Genomic DNA, 25,930 nt, shown 5'->3' on the forward strand with positions numbered 1-25,930 from the left:
GTCAGGGGTCTTGGTGTCCTTCATCCAGTGCTGGGAATAATGGGCTGCAGGCAGCCTTGGACTACAGAGCCACGGTGTCCCCTGAGCAAAACCCCACAGGCCTGGTGAAGCTGTCCATAAGCTTCATGCAGGTGAGTAAACTCTCTGGAGATTACGCCGGGGAGGTTTAGATTAGATATGAGGAAGAATTTCTTCATGGAAGGGGCAGTCAGGCATTGGAATGGGCTGCCCAGGGAAGTGACAGTCTCCACCCCAGAGGTATTTATGAGATAGTTGGATGTGGTTTAGTGATGGGACCTGGCAGGTCAGGCTGATGGTTGGCCTCGGTGATCTTGAAGGTCTTTTCTGACCTGGATGATTCTGTGGTTCTGAGATGCATGGCCTTTGCTGTCCAAGCCTTTCCACTTGAGATGAAGTTGTTCGTGTGGATTGGATCTAAGTCTTCTGAGCCCTTCAAGCTTTCAGCAGAGAAGCTGTGACATGCAGCGAGGTCACTCTTGCAGAGCTAACTCGATGCACGGTGGCTGGCACAACCTCCTGTGTCCAGGAGAGAGTTGTCTTCTCTGGCAGACTTGGTCCTCTAGCTTTGGTGGGTGCTGGCTGGCGGAATCTGCAGGATCACAAGCTAGTCATATTCTATCTCTGTCTAAAAATTGGCTTTTATTATCCCTCCATGCACCACACCTGGGTTATTACCAAGGCAGGAGGCTGCTGAGCTGAAAGGCTTGCTCTCCAGCCTGCTGGAGGCTACAAAAAAGCACTCATTAACTTCAATAGCCTTCGGCAGAGGCTGGAGGAAAAGGGCTGCTTTGAGGAGGACACAACTGTGGGCACCCTCCTGCTCTGCCTTTGTGAGCCCTGTCCGGCACGGAGGAGTGACATATCGGGGCTGGACCTGGTGCATGGGGCTGACCAGCCCCTGTGTGTGTGTGAATGGGGACAGAAAACCCGTGCTTTTACACTCATCTGCTTGCTTCTGGTCCAGCTGCCGCTGAGGAGCATCTTGCGTCTCCCTGGGCCGCGTCCTTGATCCCGCATTAAGCAGCAGCTGTGCTGCGGGGCTTTGATGCCTCCTGGTAGGGAGCAGCTGCTGCTCCTCAGCCAGCCCGGCTGCTCTCGGGCACGGGGCCGCTGTGATGGAGCGGGGATCTCCGGAGCACCATGGTGTTTGGGGCCGCCTCACGATGCTGCACCAGCAGCCCCAGAACTGGGGGTGGACGTGCTCCAGGTGGTAGTGGTGAGCTGTTCACAAAGCGTGACCAAAATTTTCATCAATTCTTCCTTAAGCGTGTATAGATGATACAAGCAATGATGCTGCTGTGAAGCGTGGAAGGAGCAAGGGTGCTTTGTGTGGTGTTTTTTCTTTTTCAAGCCATATCCCTTTTTTGTACAGGATTCTGGTTGTGGTAGGGAGACGTTGTTTCCTGGAGGGCTTCCTGCCCCATCTCCAGTCCGGCTGTGGTGTCAACCTACCTGTGTCAGCAATTCCGATGACCCCATACCAAACGTGACAGGGATGTGCTCAACCGGGCTGGCTTGGTCGCTTCCATATGCTGTAGCTTGAATCACCAGCCTGGTGGATTTTGGAGGTAGTTTACTGCAAAAGTGTGTTTTTATTTATTTATTTAAAGTATTGAAATTTTCAGGGAAACTGTGATGCCTTTGAAACACTTTAAGTATTCCTAATAGGTTACCTTGAAAGCTTCCTTAAGTCTTGAATGAATCAAAGTGCAAATGTTTATAATGTAACACCCACACAGAGTAGGAGAGGCATTTTATTAAGGCAGGAGAGTCAGAAAACAATAATAATAAAACATCTTTTATGAAGTTGGTGAGAAACTTATAAACCAGGTGAAGTTTTACAGCATATGAAGTTGATACAAGTTGTAAACTTGAATTCCCAGGCTGGTCCTCAGGTCTTGCTCTTTATTACCTGAGATAACATCCTCCACTTTTAATAGTTTGCTTCGGCAGAGTGAACGCAGTTTTATCTTCCTAAATGATAGGCTGATAGAACCTTAAGTCAAACTCTCAGCTACCCGAAAGTCTCCAGTCCTTCAGCAAGGAGGCTTCCCTGGGATGTGATCCAGCGGCTGGCAACCCCTCGGTGCCCATTTGGTGTCCCTGTCCCCAGTGGCCATCATCCCGCTGGGCAGCGAGCGCCTGGATGCCACCGTAGGGATGGAGGTCTGGCTCAGGTTATTCCTTGTTAGGAAATATGTGATTACAGATGTAAAGCTTTCTAGCTAATTGCCAGATTATTCCCTTTAAAATGGGAAAGTAATTAGGGATGTTTTTTTAAATAAGCTTCCCACCCTTGGATCTGCTGGGATTAGTGTACGTGGGTGTGTAAATATTTAGTTTCCAATGACTCTCTTTCCCCTCCTTGAAGAAACAGCAATGATGAGCAATTGAAATGAGGCAGCAGCGATGCTTGGACACTTCCCACAGCATCCCAAATATAATTGAAATTAAAGATGACCCACAAAGGGAAAAGAAGTAAGGCTTCTGCTAGCGTGATGCACAAAGCAGGCTTACAGTCTGCCTTTCCACGTAGGGATTTCATCCCACGGGGCGTTGGTGTGCTCAGTTCCTGGTGAGCATCCAGAATCAAAGGGGGAGGCAGCTGTGTGTGCTCGGGGACCTTCCTGGGGCTGTGGGGGACGGCTCTTCTGGCCACTTTATCTTGGGAGCGGGGCTTGGTCGGGACGTGTGGAGCCCGCTGCTGGCTCGGTGGAGCTCACTGGCTCGTCTCGGTGCCTGGAGCTCTCTTTGTAACACCTCAGCAATTCAGGCTTTTTGCAACAAGGCGCTCTCAAGCTTGGATTCCAAATGCTCTTTTGTTTTGAAACTTGTTTCAATGTTTGCTCTGCTTTCATAAAGCAAAACTGAAATACGGAGTTAGGTGCACAAATGGTTTTAATTGAATGGTCTGGTGGAGCTGCGGGTTAAAGGGATGGCTGAAACCAGTCATGCACGCAGCTCTCCTAGCAGCCTGCATCCCTGGAGATGCCCAGAGCTCTTCCTGCAGCCAGCTGTAAGGATCAGAATTCACCTTCCCTTTCGGATTAAAAATGTAAAATACCCTGCCCTCACGGTGCCAGAAAGCCACCTGCAAGGCGCTGCTTGTGGCTCAGGCAAAATCCCCATCACCTGCGGGGTTTGGTCCTGCACCATGAGATGCTCACAGGGGCTTCAAATGCCGTGTGCACACCTCGGTTCTTTTTCTGGCAGGGGTTATTTATCGCAGGCATCAACCTGGGGCTGTCATTTGTCTGCCTTGTGTCTGCTTTTTTTTTTAGCAGTTGCAGCTGTGATTGGTAACTTTGGTCTTTTTGTTTCCTTGCTTGTGCTCTGGAAAGCCTTCAGAGGTTGTTTAAGAGGAAAGGGGCTGGGGACCGTGTAGCTTTTTGTGTTATTATTATTATTATATATTATTATAATTAAAACATATTTTTAGCAGCTGAAATCCAAGCCCGTCTGGGTATTTATACAGCAAGATGTTTTGGATGAGGAATAGGCCAAGACAGTCACGTGGCCGGGGCCAACATGAAACAAAAGAATCCATTTATTATCCAGGCAGGAAATTTGTTCTTCTGGATGCTGTAGCTGCAGACATAATGATTTCATTTCCTTTGGTTCGCCTAGATTAATGGCTTGCGCTCTTTTGTGTGCGTGCCTGTGTTATTTCTGAAACGCGGTCCCCCCCGGCCAGTGCCTGCGCGTGCGAACGCGCCGCGTCCATGTGTCCGTCGTCGCCTGTCCTCCGTCCGCCTGAGGGAGCGCGGAGCTCCCCGGCACGCAGGGCAGGGGGGCAGAAGCTCGCCTGGTGCCGGCAGAACCCACCAGCATCGTGGCCACCACCAGGGCTGAGGCGTTGGATCAGAAACGCCGGTTCTGCCAACACCGGCGCGGAAGGGGCATTTGTGCGAGGCCTGGATGGTGGGAAGAGCTGGTACGTCCGTGGGAAGAGCTGGTACGTCCATCGTGTGGAAGGCGATGGCGGCGCCTCCTCTACTTGACCACGCTCGTGGGTGTAAGTAGCTGCTGTGAGCTGTTCTCCTGGAAACCTCCACCTCTGCGCAGCCCCAGGTGTCAGGAAGAGCCGCTCTTCCCAGCCACGACGAGGCGCAGGGATGCGGTCACGGTGCTCTGGTGCTGCTGTTCCCTGGTGAGCATCTCCTGCCCGTCACGTCCCAGCTACGAGATGCTGGTCCCACCGCCGCCTGCTCGGCTGGAACAGCGGGCAGGTTTTTGATGCGGGCGCTATAAGATTAGCGGCAGCTTTAATTGCTCCCTCTCTCTTTTTGAGTGTTTGGCTTTTGAAAGCAATGTGACAGGCAAACAATGCCTCTGCATTGTTATCGCTCGAGCAGTCTTGGCGGGGGTTTGGCACAGAGCTTTTCATTTACTGCTTGAAGTACGGTCGCAACGCTGTTTGGATTGATCTGGGGTGACCTAGTGGGGTCTGAACGCCTGCGTGCGAGGAGGAGCCGGAGGCGGGACGCGCGGCTGGGAAAGGTTTGGGAAGCGCCCAGCCCTGCCTCCGTCCTCCCTTCGGCGTTCCCGTGCAATCCGCCCTAAATAGGGGCGCAGAGGGGTTCTGCCACCCTCCTGGAGGAGGTTTCAGCCCGGCGAAAGCTCTCGCTGTGGGACAGCTCTCCTGGCCATCAGGGCGCGTTTGCCATCGCCTGTGCTGCATGCCGTGGTGCTAAATCATTCTGCTTTGGGGCTTCCATCTTTTGGGTGCTCATGTGTTATGATCCCGTCTCCTGCTTGCCTGTGCGTGGCAGTGGCTTCTGGTCACACTGGTCCTCCCAGGGGCTTCCACAACACGTCTCCCCGTCCCGCATCCTGCCCGGGTTGCCCAGGTGACAGAACCCGCCGGGATGTGACAGCTCCGTCGTGCAGGCGGTGATGAACAGTAATGAGGCCCGGAGCACAATGTGCACTTAGGGTGATTTATTTCAGCGAGGAAACCACAATCAGGGAGGATGGGTCAGTGTCATCAGGAGAAGAGGTGGTATGGAGATGAGCTTACGGGGAAGTTTATCATCAGCTGGCGCCGCGTTAAAAATGAGCGGTGTTAGCGTTGCGTGGAGCGGAGCCGAGCTGCTCTCGCGCGTGGTGGATTTTCAGGTTGCAGGAGGGCTGCAGGACTTGGGCAGCGAGTTTCCCATGGGCTCTTTGTGCGAAGGGAGGCCCGTCCGCCCACGTTCAGCTGTGGTGTCACCAGGATCCAGCGGGATTCAAGCCCAAGCGGAGGCAGCGGCCCCGTGACCGCAGCGGGAGCTGCTTCCTGCCCCTCCTGGATGGGGAAGCCCTGCGGATGCTGGCGCCCGTGACCTTCCCGTTGGGACCGTCCCCATCGCACTGGGGGGACGATGACCTCGGTTTGGGAGAATGTGGGGATGCCCCTCTGGTGGTGGCTTCCACACCCAGCCCAGAAGTGCGGTGTGGAAATGCCGCGCGGGGAAGCTCTGCTTTGTGGCCGCGCCGTTTCCTGCCGAAGCGTTTCGGCGAGGTGTTGGCCGCTGGTGACGGCGGCCGTGCGGGAGGAGAGGAGGCCGACCTAGCACGGGAAAAGGGGGGTGGTGCGTGGAAAATCCATCCCCCAGCGCGCCTTGGCGCGGCTCCCGGCGCGCAGATGGCTCTCCTCCCGCCTGCTCCGCTCCAGCCTTTTCCCAGCTTGCGCTCGTGCAGGCGGCTGGGCTGGAGGCAGGAGCGTGCGCGGCCGGCCGGGAGCCAAGCAGTGCCTCCTTCAGCTTCCTCCTCCTCCTCTCCTCCTCCCTGGGGCCGGCAGTCCGTGCTGTGTAACGCTCAGCACCAGCAGCCTTGCAGCTGAAGTTTTTCTCCCTCCTGCTGGAATGTATGTGGATTTGATTGCAATATAATGCCCTGCGCCGATGGCTTTTTCTTCTTATTTGTGCTTCCCCTGTCTCTGCCCCTGTGCTCCTCTTCCGTCCCCACTCTCCTCTGCTTTTACAGCAGGACCAGCAAACGCAGGCCGCACGCCCCGTTAATCAACGAGCCAGCGCTGTCCCACAGCTTGTTTTTCTGCTACAGAGCCCCCGACCCCCAGAGACACCGGGAGAGCGTTTCTCCCTCCGCCCATAAGCGTGCCCCAGCTGGGTTTTGTGGGGCCGGGAATTGTGTTTGTGGGGCCGGGAATTGCAGCCGGGGCCCCTCCGAGGTGCGATTCCTGCCCCAGGAAGGTTTGGCCACAGGCAGCACCGGCGTGTGTGGCTCCTAGCGTGCCTCCCCGGCCTGGCAGAGCCGGCACGGGGCAGCAGCAGCACCGGGGTGCGTCTGGAAATCTTGGCAAACTAACTTTGTTATTTACTCCACAGACCAGCTGTCGCGTACGCGTGTACCTAGAGACCGCTCAAATTGATAGTAAAATGTTTCAGGAGAGGATGTGGGGCACAGCCAGGTGCTGTTTTGAAGAGATCTGGAGGAAAAAAAAAAAAAAAACCTGCAGAAATGTGGATTTTGAATGGGCTCCGTGTGCACCCTGGGGCTCCAGCGGCTGGGGGAAGCAGAACAAGCACCCGGTGCGAGATTTTCCCCCTCCTCCATCCTCAAGCTGGTTGTAATGTGGTGTGGGGATGGTGTCGGACCTGAACGCTGCTGTTGCTGCTGTTCAGCAGCTGTGAAAGCAGGCGGCCGGCGCTCCCGAGGGCTGCAGCGTGTGGGTGCGTGTTGGATGCTGCGTTAACCAGCGCGGGGTGAGTCCGGCTGCGGGAAGCACCGCTGGCTCCTTCCCCGTGCAGGATGTATAGGTCAGGGCTCTGGTGACTCTGGTGGATGGCTTTTCCCCCAAATTGTGATGTCTGGAGGAAATGCCATGGTCCTGGCTGCATCCTTAATTCGGGAGGAGGTGGGGCTGGGCGAAGGGAAGCTGCTCAGTGACCCGAGAGCCAGCGAACGGCGCTTGTTTGCCATTTGAGCGGCCCGTTGTGTTCGTAGCTCATGCAGAATCCCTCTGACATTTTAAACTAAGATCTAGTAAATAGGAGCTGGACGATGCCAGGTGCATCTCTTGTAGTGAGGGCTCCTTGACAGCACGGCTGGCATTTCAGACTTAGGGCTCGGAGCTGCATGTTTCTGTAGCAAGCTTGTAGCTTTTCTGGAGAACATAGGCCAAGACAGTGACTCATCCCGAATCTCTGCGGCGGCGTGTAGGGAAATGCAGGATAAATGTTTTGATCCTGAGAGCTTCCCTCATAGGTAGTGCTATCCTGGAGTAAGGCGAAATAAGTCTTCTGGGGAAGGAGAGTGGCAGGGAAAGGGGGACAGGTTTGGTGCATTAGTTCAGCAAAGTTTATTGCACCAGTGCCTTTGTGCTCGTGGCTGTTGAGGTTGTTGTAGGCAGGACCGATGCCGTTCCACACGTGAGCAGACCCCAGCTGCTGGGGGAATCCCTCTGCGATCCCGTGGGTGCCCATCGAGGCATGAAGACTGCATGTCCTTTTAAATTATCCTAACAAGTGTAGTTGCGGATGCTGCTGACGTTTATGGCTGCTCTGTCTTCTCAGCTGACTGACCGCGTTTGTGGGCTGCCATTTCCAAGGGAATCCCAGTTGATTAGGAGACCGTGTCCACTGGGCCCATTAAGCTTCCACCACCCTTGTGTGTGAAATCTCAAGCCATGCTCCTGTTTTTTTTCCCCCCTGTTGGCGTTCCTTGCCTTCTCACCGGCTGGACAAAGGTCAGTCCCGCTCTTCCCAAGCGCTCCCGGTCCTGCTCTGGGTGGGCTCGCTTGCTTCCCTTCAAGCTGGCTGGAGCATGTGTGGGCAGCCGAAGCTGGTACCTCGCTTTTGGGGAGCAGAAAACATAAACTTGTCGAGTTCGGGATCAAACCTCTGTGACTCCTGTGCTTGGAAAGCACTCGACCAGCCCTGCCCAGGGAGGAGACGGAGGAGCTGTAGGCTGTGTGTTCGGAGTGGTGCGTCCCTGATGATGGCCCTGCTTTGCCCACAGCTGCCTGCTGCTGTTGACCAGACCGCAGCAACCTCTGTTGCTGGTTTTATCTAAAACCAGAGAAAAGCAGCAGCTTGATATCTTCCACCCGAGGGGCCAGCAAAGGATTTCAGGCAGGCAGGGAGGCCAGTTCATGTGTGCCCTTGGGCTGCTGACTGTCAGCCGTGTCTGCTTGGGAGCATGCCCCTGGGTGGCAGTGGTGCGGGTGGAGAAGAGATTGGGCTCAGCTCAGGCTTGAGCACTGCGGCTGGTGGCATGGGGACCCCTGCTAGGGCAGGGCCACGTGTGTCCCAAAGCTGTGCTGGAAGCTGGAGCAGCGAGTCACCGAGCGCCACTCACCTCCCAGCTGTGTTTCCTACGGGACGTCTTCTGCAAAGCTCCCCCGAAGGATTTCACTTCTCCACGAAGAAAAGTCCTTTAGGCAAGCCAGACCCTCCCACACCGTTTAGCTGGACCTCAGATGGGAGGGTGCCACTGGTATCGAGTGGTCCCACAGCTTTTGGGTTTATTGGAAGCCTCTGCCCATCCCTGGGCGGCCGAGTTCCTCTTTCCTCCCCTCCCGGAGGCTGGAAGGGGAGGCTGCCAAGCGTGACATGTGGTGATTTTGGGGGCAGACTGCGGAGTTCAGTGATGCTTGTTGGCAACCCAGCCTCGAGAAAGCAAAGATGAGGATTTAAATGCATAGTGACATAGTTCTGGAAGATGTTCTCCCGAAAGATAGCCTTGTCATTTTGCGGCCCTGAATCGCTCCTCCGGCGCTGGAGCGGAGGCAGAGCCGAGCTCCCGGGACTCCCGGCTCTGTCCTGGTGGCCCGCGGTGTTCCTTAAAGCCCTGTCTCAGCCTGGGATGCTTTTTGGGTTGCTAAATGCGTCTGTGCTGATCTGTAAATGCTGCCACGTGGTCCCATGGCGTGGACTATAGCGCGGGCACTTTGTGCGTCTGTGGCCTGTGTGTGACTGTGAGTAGCACGGCCCCGGGAAGCTGCTTTGCCGCTTTGTCGCCGTGGGGGCAGCTGAGCTCCTGGCGCCGGGGAGCGCTGGGCTGCCTGTAACACGCTGTCCTGAGAACCTCCGGGGCTGCTGCCTTGTATGAGCTCAGCGGATTAAAACTTGTTCCCAAATTTTATCGAATAGGCTTATAATTTGGAAAACAAGGTATTGAAAGCACTATCTTATTTCTTTTATCTTTGTATTTGCTTTGGTCCCCTTTGTCCTTTTTCCCCGTGATGTGTGCTTTTTTGTAATTTTCTGCAGTTTCCTTCCCTCTCTCTTATCTCTCCCTCTGCAGTTCTCTCCCCTTTTTCTCTCTGTTTCTTTCTCCTTCTCCCCCCCCCCTGCAATTTATTTGCCGGCAGGTTGTCTCTTTGATTTACTGTATCTCTCCTCAGTGGGATTATGATAAATGGCTTGTACGGCCGCGGCTGAGCTGGCCCAGCACCGCGTGCTCGCGTGGGGTCAGGCCCCTTTGGAGCACGAAAACCACGCAGAGGTGCGTGCGGGGCACTGCTGCCTGTGCAAGACCCATGCCTCCTTCTGCCCCACCATTATTTCCCTAGGTTTGAAGAGCATGAAAAGGATCAAGAGGGGAGAAAAGCCCCCTACCACTGGGGAAAGTGACGCTGAGAGCGTTCACGGTGTCACCAAGTCAGTGGTCGCTCCCGTGTGCAGCTGCGGTAACGTCTTGCTGCGTCGGCAGCCCCTCCTGCGGCTGTCCGAGGGAGGTTCAGAGTTGGCAAAGGGGACTTGCTCGTGGTGGGGAACCTTTGCGCTGCTGCCTAAACTACTGGCTCGTTCAGCATGTGCTAGGCATTGGTGGAGCTTCGTGGAGGGCTTCTTGTCTGCTTTGCTGTGCCCCACTCTCGTGGGTTGGCAGTGCGCGCACGTACACCTGCGCTTCCGGAGTCGTGGGCGGGTGTTTCCTCGGGCACTCTCAGCTGCATCAACCAGCATGTTCCAGTGTGACACATCCTGATACAGGTAGCCTTTCCTTCTTGTAATTAGGGCATTCCATCCCGCTGTCACAGCAGGCACAGCTTATTGATAAAGTTGTTTTATAGTTGCTGAGCAAAGCCCCCAAGCCTGAGCTTCGTTAAGTTGTCGCGTGCCCCACTGCAACGCGTCCTCCTTGCATGCTGACGTCCATGCCCTCGGTGGGGATCCTGGGGAGGGCTGGGGCAGAGCTTGGTGCAGCTCATCACGAAGTGACACACAGCACCTTTGCGCTCAGCTGATGTATGTGCAAATCCATTTTCCAACACAAGTTTTGGTTTTTAGCTGCTCCAGGTCAGCCCACATGGGCTGGTAGTGGTGGCATAGCCGAGACGGCTTCATGGAGCTGCTCCTCTCCGACGGGTTCATCACAAAGACCCCGAGGCGCTGGTGTTCCCGTTCAAAATGATGGGCAGAGAAGGCTTCTGACTTGTTTTGTTGTTTAGTGCGTCCTCTGCGATCTGAACTTGGTTTGTTATTCTGGGGATAATCCTTCATAATGAATCTGCGGGAGATTGATGGGGATAGCTCGTTATGCACTTCCAGAGCAGTTTCACTGTAATTCTGTAGCAGCAAAATGTACCATTAAAGGCAGAGAGCCATGGGAATGATGGGACATAATTAGTTGTTGCTGTAATATTTTTGATTGAAAGTGTATAGATACTGCAGGCGGCTCTTTCGGAAGCTGGGGCTCTTAGGGAATGGTGGAGAGGAGCGGTGCTTCTCCGGTGGGAGAGGGCGATCCCGCTCTTCCCCTGCCCACCTCTCTGGCACCATCATTAAAAAGGGGAAGTGCTCCTGAATCTGAGATGTTGTGGGTCAGACGTGCCCAGCAGCTCGCACGTCTGGCTTGCTCCTACTTTGCTTTTTCTGACTTGTTGGAAGCCCGGGACACGTGGAAACCTTGCAGAGGGAAGCCGGCTGGCAGCGCGGGGGTTGCGCCCTTGGAGCATCATGGCCCAAAGCAGGGGCTGCCATGGGTGTGGGGAGTGACCCAAAATTATTCGGGTGACCTTCTGGTGTGGGCTGGAGCCCCAGCTCTCTTTGTACATGAGGAATGGCAAGAATTAAATTCAAGCACTTCCCCTGCCACCTGCGGGGCTTCTTTCCCACCGACATTAAGAGGCTTAATCCAGGTTGGGAGCAGCGATGAAAGCCATGACGCAGCCTGGCTGAGCTCGCAGCCACGGCATCGTCTCTGTCAGCGTTGGTTCGTGCTGGTCTTTGCAGTAAAGCTTCTTGGCTTTATTTTCCTGTTGTTCCCTCTTTCTGCTGCTTCTTGTTCGCTCTGGGAGCAGGACCGTGTCCCCAGGCACCCGCTGAAGCGTGCAGCAGGGAGGGAAGCGCTCTGCAGCGCATCCAGCTGCTCCCTACTCCCACCCCCAAATTTCTCACTCCCCAGCTGCTCAGACAATGCCAGCCACCCGTCAGCTCCCCCCAGCCCCACCACAGCACCGCCTGGGCGCTGGTGCCACCGCTCACGGCTCTGCCGAGGGTGTCCAGGACCTGGGACCGCGCCGGTGTTGCCGCAGATGGACCCGCTGCCACGCAGCGAGGATGTTCCTGCATGCTAATTGCTGGCATCTTTACTCGTTACGAGTGTAATTGTGAGTAGACGTTTGTTTTTGTATTGATAATTAGGGACTGGAACAGATGGTGGAGGCTTAGTTTAAAGTAATGTGTCCATTAAAGAAAATCTACTGTATACAGCTGAAGATTCTTCACTCGAAGAGAGCTTGGCTCTCCGCAACAAAGCTCAGCTTCTCCACAACGAGGGCTTCAGCCCTGACTGGAGGCTCAAGTCCTGGCCGGTGGGCACCTCTCCATGCCCACGCAGTGAGCTCCCCCCTGGGCAGTGCCTGGAGCCCCCCGGGCACGTCTTGTATCGGGAGGATGGAGCCAGGCTCCTTGCGGTGGTGCCCAGGGACAGGCTGAGAGGCACCGGGCACAGACCCAAGCAGAGGACGTTCCCTCAGGACGTGATGGAGCAGTTCTTCACTGCAGGTGATGGAGCACTGGAGCAGGCTGCCCGAAGAGGTTGTAAAGCCTCCTTGGAGGCCACGAAAAGCTTCTGGATGCGGTCCTGGGCACCCTGCTCCAGGCGGCCCTGCTTGAGCAGGGGTGTGACCAGAGGGGCCCAGAGGTCCCTTCCCACCTCAGCCCTGCTGTGGTTCGGTGATCGGCCTGGGGTTTTGGTGGGGCCGGGCTTTCCCAGAGGCTCAGAGACAGGCTTTGGGTTGCTCTTCTTGTCCCTCCTCCTCCTCCCCTCAGAGGAGGGCGTTGCGGAGAACCCCTGTGGGTAGACTTGCCCTCTGGAAAAGGGTCAAGATCCCTGGAAAAAAATAAATGTGGAGGAAAAGCCTAACTGGCGGCGTGTGAATTCAGATGGAAAGATAACTTGGTTTTCACGCCTTGTTTTCCATCAGTTAATTGTCCCCTTGTCCTCCTGTATTAGTTTGCCCCGTGCTCTGGGCTGCTACCACAAGAAAGGAGCTTTACCCGTTTCCTGTGGTTTAAGGTAGGGGCATGGCAGTGGGATGAGGCAGGAGCTTTTTGGTAGGGAGGCAGCTCCTCTGATGTTGGCTTTGGCTTCTTTTCAATTTATATATTTCTCTTTATTTCTAGTCTCCTGCCTAGGGAGCTGCTGTGTGCCGTGTCGTGCTGTTGCAGTTTTCTTTCCAAAATTCAGAGCCTTTTGGGGGCTTTTGGATTGAGAAGCTAGTGGGGAGGGAAGGGCTGAGTTTTTGGGAGGGGATTGGGCTGTGCATCACCCCGGTGCTGAAATTCTTGCAAAGCAAGCACCCTGCTTATTTGAAGGGCCATGGCAAGGACTAACGAGCACTTAATGATGTGCACGGCTGTACTTACAGCAAGGGGAGAAATAATACTTGCATGGCGCTTGTCGGTGTGGGACACAGATGCTCGGTGGGGACATGGATGGGAGCACAAATCATCAGCAGTGCTAGAGGGAAGCTGTGGCCGAGGTGTGTTGGTTTTGGCCAAGATGAAGAGAAGCCAAAGCCCCAAAAGGAGCCGTGCTGTCCTGCCTCGGCTGTGGAGGGACAGACGGGTCGATTCTGGGCACGGGCAGTGCTTCCTGTGCTTGGTTGAGATGTGGGAATCGAGCAAATTCATCTGTATGTCTGCTTGCTGAAAACAAATAAATAAAACCTGGAGGATTTTTCCCATCTGTTTCTGTGTGTTGTTGCTCTCACTATTATTGTTGCTACTCTTTCTTGTGAAAGAACAACAACAAAAAAAAAAGCAGGGAAATGCCAGCTGTAGTACAGCTTTTAGATATTTCCCACCAAACCTGCTGTGGAAAGCCCCCCAGCAGTTGAGCACTGCTCCAGCAGCCCTGTTTTTATTCATGTGTCTGAAATCACTCTGCCAAACCACAGCTGCATGGAGCTGTCACGGGCCAATGTGGGTGTGTAATGTGGGATGTCCCAGGTGGTCTTGAGAAGCACACGGGTGCTGGGGGGCTTCTCCCTGGTTTTCCTGGTGCCTGGGGGTTGATGCAGACGCGCACCTTGGGTTTTTGCAGGTGTGGATGATGACTCCTTTATCTTTTTTTTTTCCGTCTTGCGTTTCCCCAGAAACCCTGATGGACACGCGGACAGCGACGGCTGAGCTGGGCTGGACTGCCAACCCACCCTCGGGGGTAAGTCGTCCTGTGTCCGACTGCGTGCGCTCCTCCTGAGGCCAGGTCGGATCCAAGCCCGTCCCCTCCCTGCCCCGCTGTCTCCTCCATCCAGGCAGGTCCCCGTGCTCACTCCTCCCCATCCTCCTGCTCGTGCCTCCCCTCTCCCTGTACCACAAGGCTTGTAATTAGGAAACATTAGCAGGCTCAAAACAGCTTTCATACCTGGAACATCATCCATAATTGCACTCAGCAGTGCTCTTCCCTGGCTATTAATGTCACTTTTATGAAGTAATGAGGAACAAAACACCCTGAGGCACTTAAAACATCTTTTTTATATAATACGAGTCTTTGAGGGATGGAAGCATAAAATAACCTGACTCACATTCCCCTGACAGAGAAAGTGATAGACAAAGACAGGCACAGACAGGGAAAGGAGCAGTGGGGTGGGTGGCAGGCTGGTACCCGCATGGCGCTGGCCCTGTGCTCCCCAAAAACCACAGCTGGAGAGCTGGGCTGTCGGGGTGCCAGGCGCCTTGTTGGGTGGGTTCAGAGCATCTCCGGGGGTTTTGGGGCTGCCCCGCTGCGCTGTGTACTCACTGGGGTTCATTGGCCCCGCGGTCATCCCCTGTGAAGTTTGGACAGACCTGAAAGACAGAAAGCTCTGCCCAGGGATGTGCAATGAAATATGTATGTGCAGACATATAATGATAGAAGTAGGGATGTGTAAATAAATAACAGTACACAGCACCTTACCCTCTGTCCTCCTCTAGGAGTTCAAACAGGATGAGCATCCTTCGGCTGTCCCCTACAAGAGTTTTCCAACCTATAAGACATTCTTGTCACCTTTTTCCAAACACTTTTTACGTTTTCTCTTTGATGTGTGACAGGGAAAACCCCGTTGGGGGTGGTTCCTGGGTTTAACTGTTGTTTTTTTTCTGGGTATTATTTTGTTTAACTGATTATTGGTCGAGCAAATGGTGCTTCTGGGAGCACCTCGCTGCTGGGGAAAATGTGAACGTGCATGGAGCAGGGCCTGCCGGGGCAGGTAAGGAGCTGAGGGATTGTGTCATGCCAGACAGCACCTCGATACGGAGCAGGTGAAAAGAAAAAACAACAAAAGAGGTGGGAGAGAAGCAGCGGGTGTCTGTGGGTCCTTCCTGCTCTGTGGGCGGCGCAGGGCAATGGAGAAGATGGGAGCGGATCCCTGGCTGCTGCTGGGACCTCAGCTCCGCCTCGTGGCTCTTCCCATCCGCCTCCCTTCGGAGATTTGTTCCCCTGCCCCTCCTGATGCCACCAGCTTCCCTGCTCCCCATCTGCTGGGGCTGGCTCTGCCCGGCCCCGCTGTCACCGGAGCGATACCCGGGGAGGGGTGGGAGAGTTTAAAGGGGAGAGGGCAAAACCTCATCACCGTGGGGCTGGTCTTGGTTCGCCAGCTCTTCTGGGAAGAGTCGACGCTCCGTGCTGCCCCTCCACACAAACGCCTGCAGTTGCTGCCGCCGTGTTGCCCCCAGGAATTATGCACGTATCTGACGTGCTGCTTAAAGATTGCCGTATGAATAATGCCGTTATGAGGAGACTGTGAACATGGATTAGTGAAAATGAGTGGATTATGAGGCTGTAAATCTGTCTGTGGGACTCTAATTCCATCATACACCATTCACAGTTTGCTGCTGTCCCTTAATTGAAATCGTAGCCTAGATTGTATTAATGCCCTTCTATAAATCGAACTGTGAATCTATATTCTCTCTCTGGTGCGGTGTGCTTTGGTAATGCTTTATTTAGCGAGTTGTTTTTGCTGGGGGAAGCAATGCTGTTGTGCCAAGAGCTTGAGGCTGGCCTTGCTTGTCAGCCCGTGTGTTGGCTCGGTCTCTGAAGACACGGCCTCGTGTATTGCTTCTTTTCAAGCCTGTCTGAATTTAAGAAGCAATTGGACTGTGCACTGTCACATGGTCTAAACTTTTGGGTAGACCTGTGCGGTGCCAGGAGTTGGACTTGATGATCCTTATGGGTCCCTTCCAACTCGGGATATCCTATGATTCATTTCTCAAAGTGCTTTGACTGTCCGTCTTTCCATTTGTATGTCCTCCTAGCCTCCTGGGGCACCTGAGGCAATTTCCCCGTGTGGAAATGACGTTTTAGCCTCAGCTGGGAGCGTGGGGCAGCGAGAAGGTGAGGTTTCCTCCTGGTGCTGTTTCCCTGTGTCTGTCTGTGATGGTGCTCCTGGCCCCCCCTCGTAAGGTGCAGCCAGATGACCTCTGGAGGTCCCTCCTGACTGTCACCAGACTGATCTGGGCTCCTCCTTTCAGGCCTTCCCTGTCTTTGGGGTGACTGGTGCCTCCGGTGCCACCTCCAGCCCCACCACCTCCCTCTCATGGTCTCTCCTTTCCTTTGCGCAGTGGGAAGAAGTGAGCGGCTACGACGAAAACCTGAACACCATCCGCACGTACCAGGTGTGCAACGTCTTCGAGCCCAACCAGAACAACTGGCTCCTCACCACCTTCATCAACCGGCGTGGTGCCCACCGCATCTACACCGAGATGCGCTTCACGGTGCGGGACTGCAGCAGCCTCCCCAACGTCCCCGGCTCCTGCAAGGAGACCTTCAACCTCTACTATTACGAGACAGACTCGGTCATTGCCACCAAGAAGTCCGCCTTCTGGACGGAGGCACCCTACCTCAAAGTGGACACCATTGCTGCTGACGAGAGCTTCTCCCAGGTGGACTTTGGTGGCAGGTTGATGAAGGTGAACACAGAAGTGAGAAGTTTCGGGCCCTTGACCCGCAATGGCTTTTACCTGGCTTTCCAGGACTACGGGGCTTGCATGTCTCTGCTCTCCGTCAGGGTCTTCTTCAAGAAGTGCCCGAGCGTGGTGCAGAACTTCGCCATCTTCCCAGAGACGATGACAGGGGCGGAGAGCACCTCTCTGGTGACTGCCCGTGGCACCTGCATCCCCAACGCCGAGGAGGTGGACGTGCCCATCAAACTGTACTGCAACGGGGACGGGGAGTGGATGGTCCCCATAGGCCGCTGCACCTGCAAGGCTGGCTACGAGCCGGAGAACAACGTGGCCTGCAAAGGTAGGGTTGGCCTTGGTTTGCAAGGTGCTTTGTGCTTCTGGAGCTTTGCTGATGTGATGTTCGTCCCCAAACAAGCTGCTGTGGGTGATGTGAGTGGCCTGGAGCTGATTTCCAAACGGATCTGCTGTGAAAGCTGTTTTGCTCTGGGGGAACCAGGCAGGAATCTGGGAGCTGCGGTGCCCAGATCTGCTCCCAGGTCCCTAAATATTGAAAACATGCAGAGGGCACCTTCCTTTCTGCTCCTCCTGCCCCAGCACCGTTGAGACAGCTGGCGTGCATCGCTTCTGCGTGTGCACAGGGAGCCCCCAAAGCTTTGTGGTGCCCTCTGGGGGTGCGGGCGCTCTCGGTGCGCTGTGCTGGTGTGATGCTGCAGGGCACATGGCCCCTGGCTGCACCCTGATGTCAGCCCCTGCTCGCAGTGGGGGCACTGGGTCCTCTGGGGGGGCTTGTTTGTGCATGGAAACACATGGTAGAGCATGGAAGGAAAACCTTTGCTTAAAATAAGATGGCGTGCTAGGTGTTGTCCTGGTCACCTTCAGAAGGCTGTTGGGCCGCTTTCCCGGTGACGTGTGTTTTATTCTGGTGCCCCTGACCTACAGTCACTGATGTCCCTTTGCAGAAGCATGAATTTCCCCTCCTGTCCAAGTCTGAATCTGTCTTGGTGGTATTTGCCCCATGATCTCTGCCATGAGAGCATGGGGCAGCACTGCTTCGGAGCAGAGGTTGCTGTGCATCTCCTGCACAGTGCCATGACCCAGTGTGGAGCAAAAATGGTAAGAAAAAGCAAAAAGCAAAAACCCACAGCCCCAGGAACGATTGTAGCATGCAGAACCCAATCTGCATTCTCCTGGTGCTCTCCAGAACTTGCAAAACTGGCTGCACGTCTTGGACGTGGGCTTGCATCGTGACGGGGACAGGGGCACCCATTCGATGGACCCCCTCTGTCACTGCCACAAGCGGGCTGGAAGCTGTGGCGATTTGCTGCCTTCTAAGGGCGATGCTCGCTGGCAGAGCCGCTCTCATCTCCTCGTTATTTCCTGAGCAAAGCTGCAGGAGCTAGGCAGCCGTCGCCGGCCTGACCGCCGTGCCGCTGCTCTGGTTCTGGGTATTAATTGGTTTTGTTGTGTTTTTTTTGCTGTTTTTCTGGGTTCCCCCAGCCATGCTGCTGGTGTGCAGCTGCTGGGTTATAAATATGGAAACGGTGCTCACTGCTTGTCATCTCCTTTTGCAGTTCTGATGAATATTTCCCAAATAGGGTTGGAGGATTTTTTTTCTATTAGCATCACAAGCTGCCTTTTCAGTCTCCTCTCCTAAATTATGGTCGTGTTTCCATACCTTGCTTGGAAGCAGGGGAGAGCAGAGGGTTTCTGCATGAGAAGGGCTGTAATCTCATCCATTAATCCCGTCCGTTGCCGGGGGGAATGTTTGGAAAGTTGGTTGTTCCTGCTGCTTTCCTGACCTTTCCTCATGGTTCATGCCCTGTGCTCCTGCTTTGCAGTGCCAGGGCTGAAGAAGAAACTTCTGCCACTGCTCCGCAGAGCTCCAGGCTGTTGTTTTGCCTTTGCATGGTGGGCATGCATCGTGTTATGGCTCCTTCGGGTGAAAATTTAGGCCACTGGCAGGTCTAAAGGGTGGGAATGTCTGCTGTGGGCTGGCCAGCAGCATCCTGAAAAGCACCACGGTGTTCTGCGGGTGCAGCCTGCTCTCAAAGCTGGTGGCTCAGGCAGGTGGTTAAGCGGTCCCATCACATGTGTGACCACGCTCACCCTTTTCTGGTGGTCTTGTGAGTGCTGTCAGGTGCTGGTGTGAGGCTGTCGCTGCAGCAGAGCTCCGATAACATTCCTTTTACAGCCCCGTATGAGCACTTCCCAGTTGTACTGTGGCAGGAGGACTGTTGAAGTCTTGGGCATCATGTGGGACTGGCATGTCTGAAGATCTTGTTAGATGCTTGGGAGAAACAGCAGACCAATAAACCATCCATTCTCTCCAGGAAGTCCAGTAAAAACAGCCCTAAAAGCCAGGGTTTCGCTCAGGTCTGTTGGAAAGTTGACCACGTTTGAGTAAAAATCTGGCCTTGGGTTGGACTCTGGCTTCTTGGTGGCTTTTGTGGACCCTTTGGTCACGAAGCTCCTCCTCGTGTCCTTGTGGACCTTGGGGACCACGAGGGAAGATCTGCGCCCACTGCTGCTGTTCTGAAACTTTGGTGGGCAGGGGACAGCACATCATGAGGCTAAAGAAGAAGAATTTGCCTTTCTCAGTGGGCTTTGTTGCAGCCGTGGGGTGATGCTGGTTAGTGATGGGCGCCCACCACTTGCTCTGGGTCTCCTGCAGCAGGACCTGGGTCCCTCCATCACGACCACTCCTCACGGGGCAGGGCACAGGATCGCACCCCAAGCGTCGGGCGAGCATCTCTGTCGGGTGGCGCCGCCGTGCCGGCTCCCGGGAGGCTGGCGCTCCTGACATCTGCTTGAAGCCTTCGTCAACCTGAGCAGCCGAGATGAGCCACTTAACGAGCCCGGGGGAATTGTCACAGAAAAATCCGTGGTATTTTAAGGTTGAGAAAATGGGCTTAATTCCTCAGGGAAAGAAAAAAAAAATAATGAAAGGGGAGGGTTGAATTGTTGAGCTCCATCGTCCTGATCTCATCCCTCCTGCCCCAGGAGTGGAGGCAGTGCTGTGGTGGGGCTGACGGAGTGGATCAGCTCCAGGGGCTTGTTAATTGGAATTATCGTGGTATGTTGGGTGTTCACAGTGATTGGGGTCCTTGTTTTCCCTGCGTTTTCCCCGCTGGATGGTGGGGCTCCGTGCCTGAAAGCCCAGGTGGGGCTGCCCCAGCTGCTCCGAGCCTTGGGTCGATGCGAAGCGGGGGCTGTTCCTGAGCCCCAAATGAATAATTCATTCGGCACGGTAGCCCACGCGCCGCTCAGGTGGATATTAAACCCATCCATCTCGCCAGCCCCGGCCCTCAGCCGTGCTTTATGGCCTGCCGCCTGGTCAAGGCGCAATGCATCACCGCGCTGGGAGGAGGAGGCCTTGGGCGCGAGCGCCCGGCGCGTTTCTTGATTCCTCCCAGAGGGAAATAATTAAACCCTCCCTCTGCTGGGGCTTGACTCTGAAACCTACTGATGGCAGGCGGCTGGGCAGAGGGGCTGCCTGCCTCTGCCCCGATGGGGAAGGGGCGATTCTGGCTTGAGTCTGGGGAGGTGGGGGAGCACCGTGGGGGCCAGCCGGTGGTGCGGGCAATTTTGCCTTTCCCCGTGGCCAGCTCCATGGAGAAACCAGTGACGGAAACAATCTGAAACGAAAGCAGCTTTGTGCCACGTTTTCACTCTGCGTTTCTAAAGGCAGAGAGAAGGGGCGAGAGCGCCGTTGTGCTGCTCCTCAAGCTTTTTTCAGTCTCTTTTTTTTTTTCCCCTCCCTCTGTTGGCAAATTCCTGTTTCTTTGTCTCCGCTTCGCCTTCCCTCCCGCCCCTCGCCATGCCGGTGCCCCAGGAGGAAGGTTCCTTCGGGTGACGAAGGTGACGGCAGCTCTGTCCCATGGGCAGATGGCTTTAGGGAGGGGGGGCTGCAGAAGAGCCCTTTATTTTTTCGCTCACCCTGCGTTGGCTGCAGCCGTCCCCCTTCCGCCGCTGGGTGGAACAGGCAGCACGGCTCTGCCAGCGCCAGGCAGGGATGCGCCGGAGGCACGGAGCTCTGGAAAGGGGGGGGGGAGTAATCATTTTTCTGAAGTTATGCCTTAATGAAGACATCCGTTAACAGCCGTACCCATTTCACAAGGAGAACATCCAGGAAAACCCTGTTAATTTTTTTTTTCCCTAATGAGCATGGTGGGTTTTAATGGAGGTGTTAATTGGAAGTTATTAGCCAAAGGGCTCCGCGGGTGGGTTCGGGCCCTTCCCGGCCCTGTGCGGACACCCAGAGGAGCCGGCTGCTGTCGGGGCAGGATCAGGCCACCGAGGGCTCGGGGCAGCTGCCCGGTGCTTCGCTTTGCTGCATGTGGGCTTTTTATTTTATTTTTTCTTCCTCAAAGACTACCATTTATATATTCCCTCCAATTTACAGCGAGGACTTTTGAGTATTGTATCGATTTTAGCTTTAAAAGAGGCAGAAAAAGCCCATGGATTTTTTTTTTTTTTTCCAATGATTATATTTTTTTTTCGAAGGGTCTTTTCAAGAGCCTATTTACAAACAAGGGAATAAGTCTGCCTCCGACACGCCGGCTTTGTTCCGCCAGGCTTACAGGCAGGCCTGGGAGCGAGCCCCGCAGCCCGGGCTCGGCCCCGCGGGAGCCGGGATTGTTCTCCTGCACAATGGCAGGGCGGCGAGGAAGCGCAGGGTCCGGCCCGTGTCCGGCACCGCATTGTTCCCCGACGATGTTGGCAAAAACGCCGAGCACCTGGCCAAGCCGGTGACTCATTCCCGGGAGCCTGAAAACCTTTCTGTGATTTTTTTTTCCTTCCCCCTTGGTTTGGTTTGTTTGGGTTTCTGGTGGGATGCGCGGCGGGGCGATGCCTCTGCTGCACTCATGCCTGACGGTGATTTTGGTCATGTGTGGTTATCGAAGTCAGCGTGTTTGTAGCGAGCCCCAGAGTGCAAGTGATGTTTCGCAGCTCGGAAAAGCTCCTGGAGCTGCCTACGTATGGAAAATCCCGGCGGTCTCGCACAGCCTCACTGCGTGCACGGCAGGTGTTAAGGATGGGGGAGACTTTTTCTCCTCCTCCCCCCCACCACTTGTTGATGCCACGCTGGTGTCGGCGCTGTTTGCAGAAGGGCCCTTCCCAAAATCAGGCTGGGAGGGTGGCCGGGCAGCGTGCGGCGAGGCGCAGAGGGTGACTTCGCCTCGGCTCAGCCCGGCGGTGCTCACAAGAAGCTTTGCTCCTCTTCTTTTGTTGGTCTTGCTTTTTCCCCCGTTCCTTCATTTCCTATTTCTATCTGGCAGTGGAGCCAAAGTGCCACAGGAAAGCACGCTTTCAGGGGATTTCTCCTGCAACCTTTCTGGCAAGCAGGGGGAGGAGGGTGCCTGCTGTGGGGTCTGGCCCCTTGTGCCCATGGGGTTGTGCCCTGCCCGGGGTTTCCCCCCCAGCCGGATCCGTCCCAGTGCGCTCACCCCGTTTAAAACCAGCAGCTGCTCTGTGCGACCGTGTGTCCTGGCAGCGTGAGCGTGGCCACGTGGCTGGAGCCCTCCACCGGCACTATCCCGGGGTGCCTCATCCATCATGGCATCTGCGCTAACGAGGAACCACTTCAGGCGTAATTAATAAGCACTTGATGTTGTCTAGATCGAGGGGCTACTGCCTGGCGTGAGCGGGCGATGGAGGGAAAGGTGCTTAATGAGCTCCTGGCAGGAGAGGGAAAGGTTTCTAACCAGCACGGAGGGTTTGTGCGGGGCACGGGGCTGCTCCAGGCACTGGCGGCACCACGAGGTGCTCCTGGTTTCCCCGTGGGGCGACGTCCAGCGGGTGCTTCCTGGGCGCCCCCCAGGGACCCCAATGGTCACAAGGCAGAAAGCGGATGCGTTCCCAACTGGTCCACGACTGCCTGCTCCCTGCCAGCGTGCCTTCAGTGCTGCCTTTTGTCCCTAAGGAGATGTGACCTTGCTTGATGCAGCCCCTTGCATCCGAATTTGCTTTTTGTTTCTGCAGCACCTGTTTCCCATAGTGTTTCTTAAGAGCCAAGCAGAAACAAGCTTGAGCAGGCAAAAAAGAGGCTCACAAAAGTGACCTGGAGTTTTGTTTTATTCCCCTTGGCTGTTTTTGAGGGCAAAAAAAAATTTTCTTGCTTTCCGCCGAGCTGGCAGCCTTGTGGCATCATCTGCTTTCCTTTTTACGTGTTGAGCTTTGCTTTTTCTACATGAATAAACCATTGTGGGCCAGGCTCGGAAGCTGCTGACTTTAATTTATGTGTGTCCCACGGCAGATCTAAGCCTATTTCTCCAGAGGTGAAGGGCTGGCTTAATTAACTCGCTGCGTCAATGCGACGAGACCGGAGCTGCTTGTAATTATGTTGGGCGGGCGCTCAGCTCCCAGCCTTTGGTGCATGTTTGGAAAAAGGGGTGAATCGGAATGGCTTAAGGCAAACGGAGAGGGCTTTCTCCTTCTGTAGATTTCTCCAGCTTCTCCGGGCTGAGGACTTGGAGGTGGGGAGGCTCTGTGGTGGCGTGTCCCCATCGTGGTGGTACACCAGGTATACAGGGCCAGCTGGTCCAGGAGAAGACCTCACCCTGGTCTGAGGTTGCGTCCACGCTCCCCCAGGCCACCGCGTTGATTTGTCCCCCCAGGAACAGTCGGGACGGGATGAGCGTGATGAATGCCCTCAGATCACCTCGGGTGTAATCGTAGCATCCTCTAAATGTCATTTTTTTCCTACAATGTACAATTCCAGGTGGGCGTTTATTCGCCTTTGTAGCGTCTTTCATCCTCACTTGTAGCCTCTGTGCGGTCCGCGCTTGGAGGTGGTGGCGTGAGGAGAAACGCCGCCTCGCTGCTAAAACACCCTTAAAACACCCTTGTTGGGGCTAATGGGAAAATCCCCGCTGGGAGATAGCCGGGCTGGTTTTGGAGCGGGGCGCTTGGAGGACTGGGAAGGCCCCAGGCTCAGCCTGGAGGACTTAGGCCAACCTGCTGTAATTACAGGACAGCAGTGCTAGTTGGTAATTGTAACAATTAAGGGCCATGTGCTTGCGGATTACAGGAATTTGCAGAGAAGTGAAGTGATAAAAGAAACCTGAGGATGCTGGCTTGCGGAGCGGACTTTGTTCCCTTATTTTGACAGGTGTCACTTGGCTTCCTTGTGATTAAAAACAAACAAAACCCTCACACCGACCCACCAGCGCGCCTAAGGCAAGGCGTGTTTGTATTAAAGCCTTCCTCTTGTCATCCTCCCTTGCTATCCTGTTGCCTGCCCTATGGATTCAGGTGGGCATCCTCTGGTCCTCGCCATCCTTATCCTCGTAGGCGCCCAGCACGCTTCCCATGCTTTTCCAAGGGGAAAAAGGGCAAGTGGGGACCACTGTGTATGGGGACAGCACGGGGAGGGGTGACAGTCCAGCCCTTGGCCGTGGTGGCCTCTGCTTTGGCATCCTGATGGTCACCTTCAAGGCTGGTGGCCCATGTGTCTGGCTGGCTGCCTGCATGAGCCTCTGGCTTGTGGACCCCGCATGCTTCCACAAGCGGCCACACCTGTGGCACAGGCGCTGTGGGACGCAGGGGACGGTGGTGGGTCCCTCTGGGATGCTGCGTCCCCACGCTGTCAGGAAGATCTGGTCCTTTGTAAAGCACCAGTGCTGTGCCTCAGGCCGGGGGGAAGATCCCCTGAATAATCAAATCGTAAAATATTGTTTTGATTTATTCCTTTTTATCATCTTTTAATATCTGGAAAGACTGTGCGAGCAAGAGGCCTTCATGAGTTTTGAATGACAGGTTAAAGGGCTCCAATAAAGATTAGATGGTCCACTATCTCCCAAGGAAATTGCATCAAAGTGGTTACTCCTGCTTGCTCCTATTAATTTCCTCTTCATGGCTGCTAGGAGATGCCTCATATCCTGATGCAGCAGGCAGGGGCTAAGAGGCACTTCCCATTATCTCCATCATCGCCGTGTTTATGAGACACTTAGTGTGGTTCTTCGCCGCGCGGTGCCTTGGAGGTGGCGGCACCGCGGGGCAGAGCTGGGAGCAAGTGGATGTGGGGCCACCACCGTGCAGGTGAGGGGGAGCCACCCTGGCCGGGTGGTGGCCTGGTCCCTCCAGTACAGCCACGGAAATTTGGGAGCTCCCTTCTGCAGCCTTGGGTCTTTTGGGTATGCTTTTGGGGGTGTCAAGGGCGAAGGGGCGTCAAGGGTGGAGGGGCATCCATTCGTCAGCACCTCCTTGGTGAGATCCACCATGGTGGGGTGGGACAGGGACAAGGGACCCCATCTGTGTCACTCCACCTTTACCCTTTAGCACAGAGCAGTGAGCAGTGAGCAAAGCCTCCTCCTGTTCAAGGCTTGAGGGGATGGTGGGGAGCAGGGACATCCGCCACCACCCGGCAGAGCCCCAGCTCCTGGCTGTCCCATCCAAGGACGGTGCCCAGCACAAACTCTCTGCTCTTCTCTTTGCAGCCTGCCCGGCCGGGACCTTCAAGGCCAGCCAGGGTGCGGGGCTGTGCGCCCCGTGCCCCCCCAACAGCCGCTCCAGCGCCGAGGCGTCGCCGCTCTGCGCCTGCCGCAACGGCTACTACCGGGCTGACCTGGACCCGCCGGCGGCCGCCTGCACCAGTGAGTACGGGGCGGGGGTGGGGGGGGGGGGGGGCTCCAGTCTTGAGTGTGCCTGCACTCGCTGTCTTGTTCCTTGTCTTGCGGAGGGAGTGTTTTGGGGTAGGGGAGAGGGGCTGTGCCTGGTGCCATGTGCCGTCAGGGGTGTTTCTGGGGTGGTGGCTATGGGCTCAAGCCTGATTTTTGGTGAGGAAAGAGCCTAGGAAAGAAGAAAGGACTGCTGGTGCTCTTCAGCCCGCTGGGAGCGTGGGTCCTGGTCTCAGCGCCTCCCGAACTGCCCCCCCCAAAATTGCCACCGACTCAGGTCTTTAAGCCAGGAGCTTTAACACCAGGATGTTACGGAATACGACTAATGAAGATGCTCTCGCTTATCCTCATTTGCAAGACCTCACCATTTGGCTACAAGCTGCTGTGGGGCGCTGACCATCTTCTGCTCTCCCAAAGGGGTACATCCCTCGTACCGAGCCCCAAAGCCCTAGTTGCACGGGTCGGTGGTGACAGCGCTGTCCTCTCGACCTGTGGCTCTGGCCACCTGGGGGTCAGTGTGGAGAATGGTTCAGAGGCTGAGGATTTCTCGTCTGCATCCCCCTTGTTTTATTATTTAGGGGATGTGGCTGGGACTTCCCATGCTGTGTCCAATCCACAGCTCCTTAGAAGATCTGTTGTAGATGAGCTTAACCTACCGAAACCCTATTTTTGAGGGCGATGGGATGTCTTCCATGCTGGCCACCCCACATCTTTCTCTGGAGCCTGCATGGGTTAGTGCTATTGTGCTCATGCCTGCCGGGATGCACCTGATGTCAAGGAGTCCCTGAGAATCCCCTCTAGAGCTGGAAATGTGTTTCCATGTTGTGCCAAATCGCTCGACCTGTTGGAGCAGAAGTCGGGAGGTACAACACCTGCGGATGAATCTGCTCCTTCGTTATATCTCGTTACATCGCTGATTTACAGTATTACTTTGTGAAAGGATTACAGTATAAAAAA

General features: G+C 55.2%; 1 protein-coding gene across 2 annotated transcripts in view; it reads left to right on the forward strand.

Moving 5' to 3' along the window:
- Window positions 1-25,930, forward strand: part of EPHB1 (EPH receptor B1) — a 52,122-nt gene that overhangs the window by 5,378 nt on the left and 20,814 nt on the right. For both annotated transcript variants that reach the window (XR_004778312.2, XM_035544986.2), the window contains exons 2-4: window positions 13,571-13,635; window positions 16,014-16,695; window positions 24,794-24,949. Coding sequence is in view for 1 of the 2 variants with exons in the window: in XM_035544986.2 (XP_035400879.1) it covers window positions 13,571-13,635; window positions 16,014-16,695; window positions 24,794-24,949 (903 nt within the window). In the remaining variant the exon portion in view is untranslated. The remainder of the gene's footprint in view (window positions 1-13,570; window positions 13,636-16,013; window positions 16,696-24,793; window positions 24,950-25,930) is intronic.

This window comes from Cygnus atratus, chromosome 9, assembly GCF_013377495.2.
Source record: "Cygnus atratus isolate AKBS03 ecotype Queensland, Australia chromosome 9, CAtr_DNAZoo_HiC_assembly, whole genome shotgun sequence".
NCBI lineage: Eukaryota > Metazoa > Chordata > Aves > Anseriformes > Anatidae > Cygnus > Cygnus atratus.